Source organism: Protopterus annectens, chromosome 8.part0, assembly GCF_019279795.1.
Source record: "Protopterus annectens isolate FY-2018-M chromosome 8.part0, PAN1.0, whole genome shotgun sequence".
NCBI classification, from domain to species: Eukaryota; Metazoa; Chordata; order Ceratodontiformes; family Protopteridae; genus Protopterus; species Protopterus annectens.
In genome coordinates this window covers 1773528365-1773547983 of record NC_056741.1, presented here as the reverse complement: position 1 = coordinate 1773547983, position 19619 = coordinate 1773528365, and the positions used below count along the sequence as shown (strand labels likewise).

Sequence of the window (19619 nt, the reverse complement as noted above, 5' to 3'; positions counted from 1 at the left end):
AGGCATCTGTGATCTGTACTAGCAGACAGCTACAATCACTCATGTATTTATGTCAGGCCCGCTTCTAACGGGCAATTGCACCAGACACACTGGACACTCACAAGGCCTTCTTCAGTTAATTCAGGTACCTGGCTGGACACTCACTGATATGCTGTGTGTTACTGCAAACTGACTGAACATACCCTGATCCCACAGACATTGCCAACATCATGGCAAACAGGTTCAATGGGACCAGACAGTGTCCTGGCCTGTGTTCTACACGGCCTTCATGACAGATGTAACCCTCACATTACGTCACTGTTTGATATCAGGGTTACTGCAGGATTTGTACCCACGGAATGGCGTACAGCAATAGTGGTCCCTCTCCACTGAATACTGCCATAACAGACCACAGACAATATTGGCCTATAGGGCTAACTCGCCTGTTCTGCAAAGCTATGGAGTGTATTGTAATGGGACTCATGCACATAGACATGGGAAACCTACAGACACTGGGTCCTACACATTACAGCATTGTTGTGGGCAGGTCTTGCCTGTTGGACCTGTTTGTATTCTTTAAACAGTTACCAGGTCCATCAGTGTTGGGACAGTTGTCCACACAGCCTGCCTGGACCTTGCACAACCCTTCAACACAATACCCCACACGGCCATTATGCATAGGCTCACTGGCATCACTATCGACACATATCTCACATGATGGATTGCTAACTGGATCAGGGATAGCACCCACATGCTCAGTGTTGCAGGTGCCATGTCTGACTATACACCAGTTACACATGGCATCCCACAAGGCTCAGTCCTGGGACCTCTCTTGTTCAGTATATATTTGTGTGATGTACAGGCTATCACAGGAGGGATATGGCTGTCCATGTTCGCAGATGACTGCAAACTGGGTGCCATAATCAACTGTCCAGCTGGTACATGCATACTCATACAGGGTCTCACAGAGATAGGAAGACTGGTGCCTAAGCCATGGCCTATGGCTACATGCCATTAGTTGCATAGTCATCCCCTTTGAGAATGACAACATGCCCACACATTACCACATAGGTAGTAATCCATTACATACGGTAGTAGTTGTTACGGGTTTGGGGACACGACCTGTTCGTCCTCTCGCCTTTGACAATCACATTGCCAAAGTGGTTAGACAGTACTTCTACATAGCCCACCATATCCCACATGGTTTCACATGTTGATCACTTGTGGTCATTGTGCCCCTATACTCATCACAACCATGCTTGGTTACTATGCCATTTGGGTTGTACCTTACCCGACACATGCGGCAACTGTAATGGCCACAAATGTTATTCATCAAGCAGATGTAGGGACTCACACGGATGCCCTGCACAGTTCAGATACAGTAACTCCAGCTCTACTCAGTCACTTACCACCTACACGGATGTGTTGTGTTCCTGTAGTTTAAGACAATATCTGACCCAGAATTAATGGACATGCTCCACCTCAGGATATCCAACTCTCTTGGAGCTACACACTCCAGGGACATATACCTCAGCACAAATGTTGATAGGACATGCTGGGGGGACAGATTATTATCCATAAGGCTCCACTCACTGCAGAGTGTAGTCCCAGTTTTGCATAAGCAGAGCCACTCACTGACCACCTACAGGTGACATCTTGACAAGTGGATGGGTGATCGTATGTGTACCCATGGGATATCTTCTGGGTCCCTGCTAGACAGAGGCACAATACACTAAACATAAATGGGCTATCTTGTGTGACCTACTATTCACGGGCACAGTGTTCTGATCTGACTGGGTTGCAGCAGCCAAACACACTCTGGCTATGCTTGAACATGCTCTAGGGCAGATAGCCTAGTATCAACCTCTGAACCTATGAAAATGTTTATGATGCACAATGTTTATTGCTGATACTGTTTGCAGGTTTTTATCATCTTTGCTTTCCCACTTTCTATGAACTGCTTAGGTATCTGCAGAACATATTTTATTTTGACAGGATTCCACTATATTATATATGTGTCTTTTGTCATATAAGTGTGTGCACAGGGCAGATTGCTGGATAGTGAGAGGTTCCTGGGTTAACACATGCAACTGCCTGATATGTGTGGCCCACTGCTGTACTCCAACATGGCCTAAGTGTGTGAGCATGCCCAGTTCAGACTATCAGTGTTCTGTTGCCTGACATTTGTCTCATGTATTCGTGTGTGAGCATGCCCAGTGTGACCTTTCAGTATGTTGCTGTCTGAGGTCCACTACATTTGTTGATGTATGTGTACATTTACAATATTAACATTTCTACTGTGTGTGTTGAAAGTCAGGTTCTATTCTTACTGCAGGACTCACCTTTGTGTCATAACTCGACAGGGATTATGCTGTGCCTGCAGGGTTTCCATGGAATACTTTGCATAGACTTATCAACATTTCTTCAGACAGGTTAACCACTGCAATAATGTCATGGTTTAGTGGTTTAGTGGTTCAGTACTATGACTATAGTGCACAATATCCTGGGTTCGAGGACCATCACTGCTTATATTTTCATACTGAGCAGACCAGACTGCTCAAGGGCCAGTAGAGCAACTATGAGCATGTTGGCTTTTGTTCAGCTATGCCCTACCTAGACCCAGCTTGTCCAACATTGCTCACTGTTAACCATCATTGCTGGACGTTGGCCAATATTACTCAACATTGACCACATTTGTACTAGTTGGTGTGTGCAATTTGGTTTACATATACTACATGGTGGTAAATGCTGTTTAGCAATGCTTTATATTGCTTAACACATGGCAATCATGCCTTAGGTGTTGATGCAGGACTGCCTATGTTGGATGCACATACTACACTCCCTGTACATGTTTGACAGCAGGTAGCGCCAATGTAGGCATCCCTTTTACTATATGTGCGGGTCAGAGAGAGGTATCATTTCCAGAGTTGCTACTGAGCCAGTGTATGTACTATGCGTTGTCTCTTTGCCAAGGCCAAAGCATACTGGGCATGCCTCCTTCTGCCTACTGGGGCAGGCTCAGGTTGTTCCTCCTCCAAGTCATGCTGTGCCTGTGATGGCCCTGGCAATGGTGGGGGGCTGTTTGGCTCAGGCCTATGCTGGTCCTGCTGCAGCTGTTTTCGCAGGATCATATTATGTAGCATAGCACATACCATGACAGTTTGGGTACACGTAGTTGGTGAGTACTGCAAGGCTCCACCAGATGTGTCCAGGCATCGGAACCGTGACTTGAGCAGCCCAAACACACGCTCGATTACATTTCGTGTTTGTGCTTCTGCCTCATTATGGCATTCCTGTTCAGGTGTGTGTGCGTTTCTGATGGGTGTCATCAGCCACGGCTCCAATGCATAGCCAGCATCCCCCACTAGGTGTCCATGTGGGATGTCCCCATTGGCAAATGTCTGGTACAGCTGCGTCAGATGCCAGATATGGGAATCATGGTAGCTTCCAGGGCAGCCAGCAAACACATTCAGTATTATGCCCTGGGCATCACACACGACCTGGCAGCTGATGGAGGGGAAGCCCTTGCGGTTGAAGTAGACCCTACCCCGCTCACCGGCTGGTGCTCTGATGCGCATGTGCATGCAGTCTATTGCACCCACTACCTCAGGGTATTCCTCTATTTGCTGGAAGAGACGCATATTGCTGGCCAATACCTCACGGGAATTGGGGAAGTATACATGATCACCGACATGTGCTGACATGGCATCCAGGAACTGGTGCAGTACCCTGGATGCTGATGCCTGTGATATTCCCATCATATCACCAGCTGGTCCCTGGAAGGTACCTGTTGCTAATATTCTTAGGCCAACACATACCTTAGTTTCCACTGGATGGGTTCCCCTCTGTTGGTTCTGTGTGTGAGGCGTGGCCTGCACAGCTCAACAATTTGCTGCAAGAGGTCTCTGTCCACTCTATAGCGCTCCACTACCTCCAGCTCATGTACCCCCTGGTAGGTTACCCTGTGCCTGTACACTCTTCTCCGTCTCCTCACTGTGGGTTGTCCAGCAGCATTTGCATCATCACCACCCTCAGCATGTTGCATATGTCACCTTATAACAGCAATGGCAGCTCCTAACATTTTTTGCTTCAGTACAGCTTTTTCAGTTTTCACTTCTATTAGCTTACTGCAGTGTTGCAGTGTCTCCTGAGAGAAACATAATGGACTGTTGTTTGCAGTGTTTTAAGTGCTGGGCTGGGCTGGGCTAGTGTTCTGCCTGGGTAATTGCCTGATTCTGATTGTTTTCACCTGCTAGCTCTGCTAGTACTCCCTGGTAACTTCCCTACTATTTGGTGTGCTTCCTTTTTCCATTCTGTTTCCTCTGGGGGGAGCGCCGTGCACACAAGCGCAAACACACGCACACCAGCTAACATGCGTGCACACATGCTTACACGGACTAAAACCTGCTTATTCTTGTTAAAATGCACACACACCGGTGCAAACGTGCTTACAACTGTTTACACAGCCTTACATATGCTTACTCAAGCTTACACATGCGCACACACACTTACATACACGCACACTGTCTTACCCGGGTTTTCTGGCATGCACACACGCGCATGCATGCTCAGCAAGAAACTTTGGTGTTATCCACGGCATACACCTTTCATTTCTTGACTTTACCTGGCCTATCTGTTGATACACCTCTTTCAATAATATGTAATTGTTAGCTGACACATGACACTTTGCTCCAATGAGCTTCACTCCTTTCATACATACCCCCCTCGTGATGTCACCTATCTTCTACTCTGGTACTCCCCTTATCCTACTCCTACACGCCACTGACTGTGCTCATTTCCTATGTAAACTTGCGATTCACTATCCTAACTCTCATTTGCATCGGATTGCCTACTAATGCTTGGTTACATCTCTTAGACTGAGCTTCCCCCCTTAGCAACCTCTACCCGGTGGCCATGTTGTCTTCAGCCTGCCATTCACTTGCATTGTAAATTCATTTTAGCTATAAAATCCACATTTGTGGATCTTAATTATTAACTTTCTGGTTTTTAGGGTGCAGCGTGTTTGGGCGGTGCTGAGCTACAGTTAAACCCCAGAGATCAGGATGAAAAAAAAGTTATTTTATTTCTATTTTGCATCACTTCCCATTGCCAATGGCCATATTTTTGGCCCTTGGCATGCTTCCTCCTGTAAATGCATGCTTTTTTGCAGCTGTCACGGCTCCGTTTTGCTATTTGCAGAACCGTACTCAGTTATCAACTGAGTGCATTTCTGCAAATAACACTACTCCTACTTAGACAGGTTTGGGTTTCCTGGATTGCAAATTTACCTAATTTGCATAGCTTTCACCTGCAATTGAGGTAATTTGCATATCCAAGCCCTGTCCATGTAGGACTAGTTTAAGGAGCTCTGTTATACGCCCCTACCAGCTCTTCCTGGATCGCTCAGCGAACATGTTGGCTGCATGGAGTCTTACTCTACTCTTAGACTCCCTGCAAGCCTTTGTGAATCCGGCCCATTGTATTTACTCCAAAGGGGAACAGCTGCATCTATGTACATGTGCCTAGAATTTGGTGATACAGGATTTCCCCATAAACAGTAGGTTCATCATACTGGAAGGGGATGTTGAAATTAGCCAGGTAATCACTCAATTTGGGGGTTGTGGGGAATGTAGCCCCCCCCCACCTATTTTAAACGTTGTAAACCTTAGACATAGATACTTGCAAGTCGAATCAATTACTCTTTCCAGAAGATAGTATATACCCAAACTATGTGGGGGGCTATGCCCACCTCACCCTTCAATGTGCCCTCCACACCCCCTTACTATATATATTAACTCCAGGATCGCACTACAGTGGGTTTAACAAAATGAGTTTCAGTCAAATGAGTTTTCAGTGAAGTGAGCTTTCAGTGAATTGTGCTCAGGCAACTAACTTTCAGAGAAATGAGCTTTTAACAAAATGAGTTTCAGTGAAATGTGTTTTCAATAAAATGAAGTAGACCCAATTTAAGTTATTATGAATGACTAAAATATCCGAACTTGTACAGTGTCTCTTACAGATATCTAAGTGGAGATCTTATTCAGGTATATAGGGCATTTAGTGACAACTACCTGGGAATGTTTGTGGTTACCAAAAAGTACTGCAGAATCATTAGACAGCCTGTGTAGAAGATTCTATTGGAATGATAAGTGTACTAATTGGTTCTCTGACAGAGTAGCTGATGCATGGAACAGACTACCAAATTACATTAAAGCAAGTACTAGTTTAGATATTTAAAAAAAAACAGCCTGGATACTTATTACGGGACCAAGTGTTTTGGTATATTGGCAAGCTAGAAGGGCATTAATACCTATGCTTGAAATCTTTGTATGTATTATTTTTCTAATGCCTCTGGAGGGGATTTTTTTTTACTAATACAGAGACACCACCTCCTTTAGTGCCTTCATCTCGTGTGGTGGGTCTGAACATGTAGTAGGCATTTAAACCCTACACTGATGGAGTACTCTAAATTGTCTTGAACCAGGTCTCTATAACAACATCTATAAACATTTTCCAGGGTTAGGAATGCTTGCAGGGAGTGGAGATTTATTTGTTAATACTCCTGTTTTCCCAATTCTGTTTTGTTATTTTGGAATCTTTAGGAGATTGATGTTGCCTAAAATAGCCATGTGGGGGGGGGGACAAGAATTTAGCCAATATATAAAAGCCTTGTGGGGACAAGTGTAGGCAATCCCTGGCAATATAATGAAGATTGTCTGCCGTCTATTCCCAGGCTGATGTTTATTGCATTGCCTTTGAATGACACCAGACGCTAAGCCAATTGTTGAAGTCAATAATCTTTTGTTTCTATTACAGAATCATTCTTGATGATTGAAGAATGCTGCTCCTTCCTCGGACATATGTTTTTGTGAGCTCCAGCTTGTCTCTCTCCTCATATAGTCCAGCGAGGTACATCTCAAGCAATTTACACTCATGACTGGGTCATATGTGTAATTGTGGTGAAAGGACTTGTCTACATTCATATTGTAATTGATCTTGGCAACTGACTCTGACCCTCTGCTTACAAAGCCTAGTGAGTGGCAGATCTGTGTGCCTGACTACAGAGTCACTTATATCTGGGATATCGGATTGTGTAGAAGTCTGTGTTATGGGCTTTTGGTTTGAGATGATGTGTTGGTTGTATGTTTCATGGTAGTTACTGCCTCTGTTGTGTGTTTCTGGAGTTGTTGATTTCATTTTTTTCTTATATTACATTTAGGGGAACTTTGGGGTTTAGGCTGGATAAGTTTAAGAGCCTCAGCTTATTTAAGTCTATTTGTCTGGTCTGAGCTATCTGTGATTGTTTTAGTGTGGTGCTGCATGGTACTGATAACCTGCTTGTTAGTAGTTGAGACTATGTGTGAGAGCTTTGCCTGCATTTATGAACATTATTCAATTATATCTCTCATACACTGTCTCTGTTTTTTTTAAATAGTAGGTTGTTATCTGTAAACATGAACCAATTGCTGCATTGTCCCTGGATGCCCATTTCAACCAAGCTGGCTAGAGATGCAGCTAGATGGAAAAATCCATGGTTCCAGTTCCTTATGGAAAACAATGTGAGAGAAAAATAATTTTAGTAGTTAAAAAGGAGTGACTTCATAACATCATACTTTTGTAATTAATGACAACAACCAATGAAAGTAGAGAAGGAAGGAGTTTCATGGTCAAATTAACACAAAGGGTAGACAACAAGAAAGACACAGAGTTTAAGAGCAAACAAGGGGCATGGTGAGACTATGGTGATTTTCAGCCATTTAACATTTTGTTGTATAGCCTGAGACTGGCACATACAGAAGCTGAAGACTTAATTAAAAAGTTCTACACCTCAGACAACAAAAGCAATTAACTGAGACCCTACCTCCACCTGAAAACAATCAGAACTTATGCAACTTCACCAGGCTGTCCATTTCTCTCACAAAAAAAAGACCCAGAATTTAATTTAATAGTAACGTCCATTTGTTAACCACATAGGACTACTGGGCACGCAGTCCCTTTTCAGTGGCAACATCTGGTTAAAGGGTCTGCTCAAAGTTAAACAGTAGTTAAAGGAGCGTTGAGGGAATCAAACTATATACCCTATGAGTGATAGCACAAAACCTTAATCTTCTGAACCAACTGCCACATTACTTTAAAAAAAGCAAACATTATACTTGTGTCTACTAGAATTACTGATAAAAGAATTAAAAAGTATATAACACTTAACACAGATTCTGTAGCATTAGAACAACCAATTTGAAATACCTTAAATTTAAAAACAATTAAACAGATGGAAACTAATACATTAATCCATGAAACAAGAAAGGAAACATTTAGCTTTTATAGAATCAGCTGAAGCTACTAGGTTTTCTTGCTTTTTTGGTTGATTAATTGTGTTTAGAAAAGTCAGTTTGGCAGTTTTAGTCAGGTATCCTGGTCTTTATTCATTTTCAAAGGGGTATAATAGACTATTGTGTCAAGAGGTAGTTTAAAAATTGTATATGTATGCATTTTCCAGGATCTTTGATAAAGGAAATAGTATAACAATGTCTGAAATTTGTACACTGTACTGCTGCTGCTGGTGTTTGAAGGCATACATTTCAACTGTCCAGATCTTTGCAGAATGTCCAGATTTTTGCCTCATATGTTTGGTATGTTCCTCATAAATTTTGTGTTTTTCTTGCACATCATGGAGGATTGAAATCATTAAATAATGACTGGCATTCAGTTTCAGGCTTCATATCCTTCAGAAAATGCATTTTAATGCAAGAATTGTTATTCTAACAGCTTTGCAAGTTTATAAGAACAATATTTAAAATCTGTCCCTATTTTTTGGGCCTTTGGCCCCCTTGATTTTTGGCTCCATCCAGATTTCTTGTGCTAAGAGGTTGAGAGGTATGTTTGTAGGGGTGTGATATATGTTTGTTTCCAGTTTGATAATACATAGCTGTTAAGGAAAGGGGTTTAAGTATATTAATATATAGGCTTAGGGCTCAGTCATTGATCTGTTAATTAGAATTGCTGTGGGGTATTCTATTGCTCCATCTGTGTTTTCAGATATTCTCCAGGTAGATTTTCTTGTGCAACAGTAGTTGGTTTAATTCTCATTAGAATTTTGTTGTGTGCATGTCTAATGAGGTGAAGATGTACAGTTTATAAGGTGAAGTTATAGTTTGTTTATAGTCCTGGACAGTCCTGTTATGTTTTTGGTCTGGTTTGATTCAGTTGCTTAGATACAGATTCTATAAAATGAACATTAATAAGTTAGTCTACGGTGAAGTAATTTTTTTGGAGTGGGTTTGCTTGCTTTTATTGTATTTATTTGTTTATTTATTTATTGCTTATGAGTGTTATTTTGCTCATATGGCACCATAGCTGTTTTTAATTGTCTGAGTAAATATATCCAGTCAACAAATGCACATTGTGAATAAGAAACACATCTGCTTATTGTATATTATACTCTTTGTATTAAGTATAATATAGATAAAAATCACACAAGAATATAATGCATTCACTAAGTCACATATGTGTAACATCATGCATGCATGTCATATGTAGCTGTATTCAAAAAAGTGCATCAAGAATTAACATTCTGTCTGCACTCATTCATACATGCACATCATAATTAAATGTCACACATTCACTCATTTATTATGCAAAGCATCATGAATAACTTATTTATACACATTCTTACATGTCCATCATATATCAGCATGATGTTTTTAGTCATTCATATGTCCAGCGTTATACATAAACACCATTAACAGTCTTATTCAAGGATACAGATCATGCATGAATGTCACCAATCAGACGTGCACATCACACATGAATATGATATATGCACTCAGTCCTTGCTGAACATCATGCATGAGCAGCATTGTCATACATGTCTCATTCATGCAACATATCATCACCTCTATTGATTACCTACCTAATAGATTAGACACTTAGTGAATCAGCACCCTGGTTTACATTTTCTTTACAGACCTCTATAAAGAACTCATATAGAAAATCCCATGGATTCAAAGTTTTTAACTGGTTCAGTGATAGAATAACCCTCAACACTGATATAAATGATATAAATGAGTTTTTTATATGAAGAAGTTAATAATACCTTCATTCTCTTTAAAATATTTTACCATGTGTTTTGCCTCTTCAAAGATCTGTTTTTCCATTGATGTTTTTCCTAGACCAAAATTTTTCAGCAGTGTCAGGGAAAATCTCCTCTGTTCTTTCCAGCTTTGGCCATAGCGGGCTCCAACAATACCTGTGGAGGTCAAAGTTCATTAATTAAAATACACTACAGAGAAAAAGACTAGAATATAATAGGCTCTCATTCAACCAAACTTTGCAAGTTCAATCCAAAATATTCCCTGTACAATCTAAGTCTGAACTGATTGTTTAAATATTGTGCAGTGGTCTGACAGTTACATCTTTATAATCAATCATCACCTGCATATAATTTTCTGCCCCTAGTATATAAACATGTAAGACACGTTTCCTTGTCTGCATGATAGCTGTCTTTGGCATGGGTCATGTCTGCAAAAGGTCTTATGATACTTTTATGCTATTTGGCTTAAAAAACAAACAAAAATAAAATACAATAAAAATAATATAAAAAATAAATAAAATAAAAAAGGAACACAACTATGCAGTCCAGAATATGGCAGTTATCTAGAGCCTACTTTGAACCACTACTAATATAGCACAGTAGAAGAGTTTAGGAAAATCGTACAGTATGACTTGTTCATTTATGTATGTATGTATTTATTTATGCATGCACTGCTGCTTTTACTTACCAGAAAGGTGAACTAAAAATAAGGACCCTTTTCACCCATAAAATGGGCACAAGAAAGGCAGTATAGGCAAAACTGACAGCTAGCAGAAGTTCTAATACAAATTACGGAAACCTATAACAAGCCCTACATTAACAAAAGTCTAAATCTAATGAGGATCTAAGCACACATGTAATGGAGCTGTAGAATTCTAAACAAAACTAAACATCAAAGCAAACCTCATTGATGCCAGCAATTCAAAACACAACAAAACTGAAATAAAAAAGTATGAAAACCATTTCCAGTCACTACACTCAAACCCTAACAATATCCCTAGGCCAAAGTTATATTTTTATTGGGAAAGGAGAGTTGCAAGTCAATGTAGAGGGTTATGGTTAGGGGCAGGGGCAGATTTAGGGTTAGTACATATGAGTAAGGTGATTGGGGGCTTAATCCTCCCCAGACTCACCTTACTCACAATAGTTAACTCCAGCACTGAAACCTGTATCAATGAGGTAATTTCCTATGGTGCCTGACTTCCCAAAGGGTACTATTATAAATTTCTTGCCACTGAGATGTAATCTGTGGCTTTGGCTCCAATAATTTGACAGTGTTAGTTCTTCCTTTAAAATGTTACTGTCTTAAATGGATTTGATGACTACTCCTAGTTCATAAACATCAGCAAGCGTGGTCTGCCAGTATCCACACACTGACCTTGACTTCCGAGCGGAAGATTCCAGACTAGAGCAAAACCAATACAAAGCCCTGATAGACTCTGCTAGTAACTGGCCTCTTTGTGAATGAAGTCTCTCCTAACCTATCTTCCTGTGTCCTATCCAAAAGCAAGCTGGCTATGTGACATTGTGGTTTATGACTATGTTTGTGAGTTTATTTACAATGCCCAAGTGTGGTATTGTTCAAATGTACTAGCCAGGTCAAGCTAGGTAATATGCATGATTTTTCTCTCATCCACTGGCTTGGTGACCTTCTCAAAGAAGTACAGCAGGTTGAGTAGGTATTATCTTTTCTTGACGATAACAAACTAGGTTGGATCCAGTGTGTGAAGGTTTTTTATTTATTTTATTTTATCATGGGAACCATAATTTTTTCTCTGGTTATTTGCTTTTCTAATCTTGCGATCAGCTGCATAACTCTGTGGCTGTTTCTGTTACTTAAGCAAATCTCTTTTTAATGAGTCATTGACTTGACTGCATTATTTTATAAGATCCTCTGAAATGGTGCTCAAACATCTTTTCTGCTGCAGTGTTAAGAATAGTGACCCATCTTATCAAAACTTTGAATGCATACTTCTAGGCATGTCAGGCCACATAAAAGTGTACTATTACTTGTTTGACCTTGAAGTATATTGCACTTTGGATACATCACAGCATTCTTTTTGCTGCCTCCACTATCATCTTCCTGTACTTCAGGCATCCAGTCCAGGCGTGATCACCACCTCAGATTCGTTTCATTATGTGGCTGTATGGGGCACATGCATAATACTTTTCATCTGTCTGCAGTAAACTTCGACAGCCATCTTTCTACCAGCTTAGCCTTTCCAAGCCCTTCTTTAGACTATTCCCCATCCAGAACTGCTACACTTATCTTTCTGTTAACCAAAAACAAGTTGATCTTTATTACATTCAATATCTTTTCAGACATGTCAGAAGTAAAGGCTATATAAAGTAATGAAAAAGGACCATTCCCTAGGTAATTCCTTTATTCCCACAATGTCATCACAAACCTCTAGAGTCTACCCTCCAAACATACCTCATTCCATTGCCTCACCTTATGTATCACCACACTCTCTTCTAGTCTTACACCTTTTATTTATTTTTATTTTTATTTTACATTTGATGAACGGGAAAGTCCGACAGGACACAGGTCCATTTTCAGTGGAGGCCCGGGGAGAAAAGCTCCAGTTAATACAATGCTACAATACATACATTTAAATATTTAGAAAACATAATTAAAATTTCAGCATATAGCATAAACAATCAATAGCATCAAAATAAACAATTCAATATTTTTTCACAAGCATTTAGATCAATACCATCAAATAGACCAATGTTAAGAATAAGTATTCAGAGGTTACAGATTTCTAGTAAGAATAGGTATCCTGAGGTTAGAAACTTATAGTTGATCTTTGCTGGAAACCTTGTGACTCTGCAATATAGTGGCCTAGCCTGGACAGTCGCATAGTCACAGTCAGTTGTTAGTATAGTGGGTTTTGAGTTTTTTCTTAAATAGTGAAGCAGAGCTTGTAGAAGTTAAAAGGTTTTGGAGTGAGTTCCAGGTTTTTGCTTTAGTACAGCCAAAAAGAGTTTTACCTGCTTCATTCTTATGTTTGATGACCTTTATGAGACTTTGTTCTGCTGACCTTAAGGTTCAGGTGGTGGTGTAGGGCTGTATTAGATCCTGTAGAGCTGGAGTTTTGTCAGAGAGGTAGTACAGTCTGTGAGCTCTAGAGAGTTGAGTAGTAAGAAGTAGTTGGGGCAGCTCAAGCCAGTTGAGATGTTTGAGGGAAAGGCAGTAATGGGATCTACTAGAGGGCACCTGTAGCACACTTGGCAATCTTGTTATAGCAAGATGCCATTCTGTTTAGTTCGCCTTGGCGAAGATAAGTCAGGATAGGGGAGGCATATAGTAGGGTGGATAATAGGTGTGTTCTAGCAATAGTGGCTTTGGTAAAATTGGTCATGAATTGCTTGTTCCGATACAGGAGACCAAGCTTTTTGTTCACATTTTTGATTGTTTGGATTATGTGTATGTCAAACTTTAGGTTGTTATCAATTAATACTCCTAGGAGTTTTGTGTCAGTTGTTGGGGTAATTGAGGTGTTATCCTTGGAGTTTATGGTGAAATCATTATTTAGTGCAGGAGCTCTACCAGGACTGAAGAGAAGTAATTTTGTTTTATGGGATTGAGTATAAGTTTAATGCCAGAAAACCATGATTCAGCCAGAGTAAAGTTATGCTTTGTTATTGTTTGAAGCTCGCTTAAAGTTGGGGCAGCGCATATGACAGTAGTGTCATTTGCATATTGTATTATAGAGGCAGAGGGGGATGGGGCAGCTATCAGATTTGTAAACATGGAGAACAGCAAAAAACAAGTATGGAGCCTTGAGGGACTCCTATGGATACTGGTAGAAGGGAGGATATCTGGTCCTGCCAAAGAACTGCTTGTTGGCGGCCTGATAAGTAGCTGTTGAACCATGATATTGTGAGGGAGTTAATGTTAAGGGTAGATGGAGTTTTGAGAAGCAGGGTGTGGTTGACCATATCAAAGGCTTTAGATAAGTCTAAGAATATAGAGGAAACAAAAAGTCTGTTGTTTCTATGGGTGTTGACTATGTTGGTATATGAAAGTAGAACAGTGGTGGTACTATGGGAGGGTCAGAAGCCATGTTGATATGTAGATAGAAGGTTATTTTAGGAGGTATTGCATTAGTTATGAATGTACTACTCTTTCTAGTATTTTTGATAAATGAGATAAAATTGCAATTGGGTGGTAGTTGGTGAGCTCAAGGGAGTTGCCACCTTTGTGGAGTGGAATAATATGAGATATTTTCCACAGATTAGGTACTTTGCATTCTGCTATGGATCTATTTATGAGTATAGACATGGGGTAGAATACAGTTTCAGCTGTTAGTTAAAAGAAATCAGCAGGAAATTTGTCAGCAGCTAATGTGGCAGGTTTTAGCTTCTTAAGGAGTTTAGTAATAAGTTGGGTAGGTGCTGGAGGCAAGGAAAAGTTAGAGGGAGTCTGTTGTGTAGAAGGGTTAGTTAGGGTTGGAGGAGTAGTAGTGCTGGTGGTATTTAGGGTGTTAGAGCTAGGGCTGTTTCTGTAAAGAATGTGTTGAATTGTGAAGGGGTATTCTCTTTGTTGGTTGGAAGTATGGGTGTGGGAGTGCCGATTTTACCTGTATGCAGTAATTTTCTTATTGAGGCCCAGAATTTCTCTGGGTTATGAGCATTTTTCTCTTGTAAGGTTTTGTAGTAATTGATTTTATCAAGACATATAAATTGTTTGGACTTGTTCCGTAGTGCTAAGTAGTTTTGTTTTAAGTTAGAGGTTTTAAGTTTATGATATTGAGCCCAGGCTCTGTCTCTGACCTTCATTATGGTTTTAGTTTCTTTTGTTAACCAAGGGGCATAGCTTGTCTTAACTCTGATAGTTCGGGCTGGTGAGTGATGGTTTAGGATTGAGAGAAAGGTTGTATTAAAGTAATCTACTGCTTCATCTAGGGGTAGTTGTTTTAGGGGAGTTCAGTTACAGCATTTTAGTTTGTTGTTTAGGTTCTTGGCTTGGAAGTTCATTTTATTGTAGACTGTTCTAAGGATGGGTTGTTTACTATGGTGGGATTTATGTCTAATAAGGTAGGTTGGTTGGTGATCAAATTGTCTGGTAGGCAGCCTGATTGGTGTACTAAGGTGTGGTCAGACAGAAGTATTCAATCTAAGATGGATTGAAGTTTGGACTTCTTATCGACTCTTGTGGGGTTATCTATGATTTGGGTAAACCCATGAAGATTAATATGTATAGAGGGATTAAATTTGGTAAATTCAGACCAGTCAGTGTTAGTCTCCTAAGAGAATGGTCTCTTGTGGATGGGAGGTAGACATCCAGTGTAGCAGGTTTCCCATAGTGGCAATGTTATTTCCTGGTGGGATGTAGGCACCTGCAATGACTATATGTTTGGTAGAGTTTAATTTTAATTTAGCAAGAATTAGTTCCATATCAATTACTTCCCGGGAGTTGTAGCTAATCTGATCCAATATAAAATGATTTTTAAACAGTACGGCTACACCTCCTCCTTTTTTCCCTGTCCTATCTTTCCACATAATATTATAGCCAGTGGGGTGTAATGTCATTATCATGATGTTCTGGTCTCAAACAATTTTCAGTTAGTATGGCTAAGTCTGGTTTATATAAAGTCAATAGGGCATGGAGGACCTGAACTTTGTTAAGTATACGTCTTACATTAATGTTTAATAGAAGTAGAGAGGAGGTTGCTCTTCTATAAAGAGGGTTTGTTTGGTTTAGATTTGTATGGATTGAAGACTTAGGTCCTGGGTTAGGGTGTATGTCTCCACAGCAAGTTAGTTGTTGAGTTAGAGATAGGTAGAATTTAAGTAGTTTCTGTAGTATTTTCCCTTGTCTTTGGGATAAGTAGGGGTTTATTTTGCTTAATGGTTTATTATTAATGTAGGGATAGCGATGGGTTGGTGAAAGGTCACATGGAGATATTGGGAAATGAATTAGTTTAGTGAATTGGGTATGGTATCTGTTTGCCACTGGGTTGGATTGGTGAGATGAAGTTGTGTGTGGTAGGATGTGAGGACAGAAGAAAGGAGGAGAACAAAAAGTCAATGTGTAACATGCTAAGTGTAGGTGTGGGAAAGGCATTTTATTTATTTCCTATCCTCCTACTTATGCTACCGTTTGTAGTAGGGAAGGTGAGTGAGAGTAGGGGCTATAAAACTAGATTGTAGAGAAGCTATCAAAAGGGTTAGCAACAAGGGTGTGGTGTAGTATGATTGAGTGGGGGATTGAAGGTGTGAATTGATTGGTTGAGTGGGTGTGTGAGGTAAGATGGGAGTGGTTAGCAACTATAAGTTTAATTGAACTGGGGGTGTGTGGGAATGGGGGTAGGGTAGGGGAGCAGAATGAGCCCAGAGCGAAGCGGAGGGCGAACAGAGTGGGTAGCACTCACACTTGGAATGGACTGCCCCTAGAGGCACTAGCAAAATAGACTATCTCAAAAGATACTAAATGCAGGTAGGTGAGAGGAATGGCCACTATATCTTGGGAGTGAAGAGATATAAAAAGTAAGGTAATGGTGTTGAAGAAGGTGGATATAACAGAGAGAGTAGGTCAGAGAGGAGGGGAGAACCTTACAGGAAATTTACAGAGAAAGACTATCAGGTGAAGGAGTGGGGTAGAAAGAAAGAAGAGTGTCAAGAAACTGAGGTGTCCCAGCAGCAAGCTCCTCAATTAGGGCAGATAAATAAGTATTAACATAAAGCAGTAGAGACATACACTAGTTGTACTTTAGAAGCTGTTCTGAATTACTGGAGCAGTACTGAAAGGTGCCCATTCACAGTGTACTTCTTTTAGTACTTTGGATGTGCTGTTTAGCAAGGCTTGGGAGCTAGGGAGAGAATAATAACCTCATGTAAGAAAGAAGGTTGAGCTTACAAACAGTGTTGAGTCAACAGAGAACTGCACTATCTTATTGTTTTTCCTTGTTCCTACTTTAAAACTAGATCCTAGTGATATATACTTTAAACAATGATTTAGCTAATACTTTTAGTGAATGGACATTTCAAATAGTTAGTACAATTAGCGACCAGTTAGGAGGTGAAAACATACATCACACAAGCTTATCTCCTGTTGTTATCCAAAAGTGCAACACATTTAGGAGCAGGGTTCCATTAACAGCTAAGCCATACACATTATTTAAATCTTTTATCACTCACGGCTATTTGTCTAACTCTGCATTGTTGCCTATACTTAAAACAGCAAAAGTCAGTTATTAAGCTGTGAAGGCATTAGCTACTGGAGCTAAAAACCAGGACTGCAGGCACTATTACAATCCTTTCTGCTCATGGCTGGTTATTTTAATTGCCAGATGGATATTTAGGTATAGTTGACTCAAACAGTTGTAAACTGTAAAGTTTTCAGCCAATCTAACCAGTACTACACCAGTACACACTGTTCGATCCTTTTAAAGACCTACAGTGTTTTTGCCTAATACCACATGGTTATTTAGGTACATTAATCTGACATAGTTTTAGATGCAAAGTCTTTGGCTACTGCAGAACCACTGTTTCCGCTCAAATTGTTATATGTGCATCTAAGTTATCAGTCGCTAATGCCACTACATCTCAATGTTAAACAGTAGAAGCTAACAAAGCCTCTAGGTTATTAGTTGCTAATGCTGCTTCACATCCCAATGTTAAACAATAGAAGCTAACAAAGCATCTAGGTTATCAGTCACTAATGCCGCTACACATCTCAATGTCAAACAGCAGAAGCTAACAAAGCATCTAGGTTATCAGTCGCTAATGCCGCAACACATCCCAATGTTAAACAGTAGAAGCTAACAGTCTGATAACTACACAATGCTTTACTCAAAATGAACAACGCTAGTATCCTAAACAGTGAAGTATAGCATTTATGCCTTGAAACAACACAATTCTATGACATAGAAAGCAATGCCCATAGTTAGTTAATGCATGTACAGTTGTGATGTAATGAGCAAAACATAATCAGAAACTTAAACAAAAAATGTTACTGGGAGCATGCTGCTGGAACGCTCACTCTAGCAGGAGGTGGAGATTAAAGATGGTGGGTAGCTGTTACCTGGGTGCTTTAAAACCTCTGACCATGGGACATGTGAACCATGAAAAGTGGGGGGGGGCAGGAAAGTGATACAGTAGGAGTAATGCAGTATGGGGCTAGTAGAAACTAGCACGGGAAAGTTAAGCACCCACCCTTGCAATGGACTGCCCCTAGAGACACTAGCAAAATAAACTATCTCAAAAGATATTAAATGCAGGTAGGTGAGAGGAATAGCCGCTATATCTTGGGAGTGAAGAGATATAAAAAGTAAGGTAATGGTGTTGAGGAAGGTGGATATGGCATAGAGAGTAGGTCAGAGAGGAGGGGAGAACCTTACAGGGAATTTACAGAGAAAGACTTTCAGGGGAACAAGTGGGTAGACAGAAAGAAGAGTGCCAAGGACTGAGGTGTCCTAGCAACAAGCTCCCCAATTAGGGCAGACAAATAAGTATTTAGATTAAGCAGTAGAGACATACACTAGTTGCACTTTAAAAGCTGCTCTGAATCACTGGAGCTGTGCTGGGAGTTGCCCGTTCACAGTGTACTTCTTTTAATACTGTGGATGTGCTGTTAAGCAAGGCTTGGGAGACTAGTTGCACTTTATTACACACAAAGATCTAGAGAATTTTTTGTTAATTCTTCATTGGGCCTTCATAGGTCAGATCTCTCTTCCTATGTCTGTTTTTTTCCCTATAGCTCTTATGCTCATAATGCCATTTTTAAGTGTGTGTTATCTGTGTTTAACTAATCTAGTTATAACTTTTACTCTTCTCTTTTTAAAGGAATATTCTTATATTGTTTAACAACTAGCCTGAAAAGAATTTCACACCACCTGTCACATGCAGAGCTCTTTACTGGGCAGGTTTTACCTGATCCAAATTCCTGAAAATGCAGTTTTGGGGTTCTGATGGAGAGTTGAAAAGTCAGCAAGCAAAGGAGAGTAGTTGTGCTGAAACTGTATTCATCCTCGAGTCTCGGTGAGTACCTTCACGAGGTGGACCCTGTTTTCACAAAACCTCACCAAGGCAACACTGATATATAGACTGTATTTTTATAGCATATATCATGGACAGAAGTAAATCAAAAATAAAAAAAAGATAGCTGGGTGCACAAGACCTTGGATAAAAAAAGTGCCCGATACAAGTAATGAGATAATATATATTTTTTTCAAATATTTTTAGTTTTCTTCTTCTCTTGTATTGTATGCATGTTACAAGATACAGTCATTATGCAAGAATACAGTACAATCATCATTTTTTTTAAGAATTCATAGTTAGGTACATCATGTATCAAAAGAAATTTCAGTGTTACAAAAAACACACTGATAGCATCCTATATACACTATGTACAAAACAGTGCTATGGACCGTCATTTTCTAATTAACATTGTGTCACAGTTAACATACTTTTTCAATATGGATACTGTAGATCACAGTACAAGTGTGTGTATGCTATATTTTAAGAAGCATGAGAGGCTGTACCTGCACGTATAAATTCTAGGCATGTGCATGGTCTAGTGACATTTTGAAGAAGCAGCCAG

At 40.1% G+C, this 19619-nt stretch overlaps 1 protein-coding gene across 1 annotated transcript in view; it reads right to left on the bottom strand.

The window, feature by feature from the left end:
- The window catches only part of LOC122808563 (cytochrome P450 2J2-like), a 555879-nt gene that overhangs the window by 222262 nt on the left and 313998 nt on the right, over positions 1 to 19619 (bottom strand). Inside the window, exon 3 of the mRNA XM_044079519.1 lies at positions 10073 to 10225. Within this exon, the coding sequence (XP_043935454.1) occupies positions 10073 to 10225 (153 nt within the window). The remainder of the gene's footprint in view (positions 1 to 10072; positions 10226 to 19619) is intronic.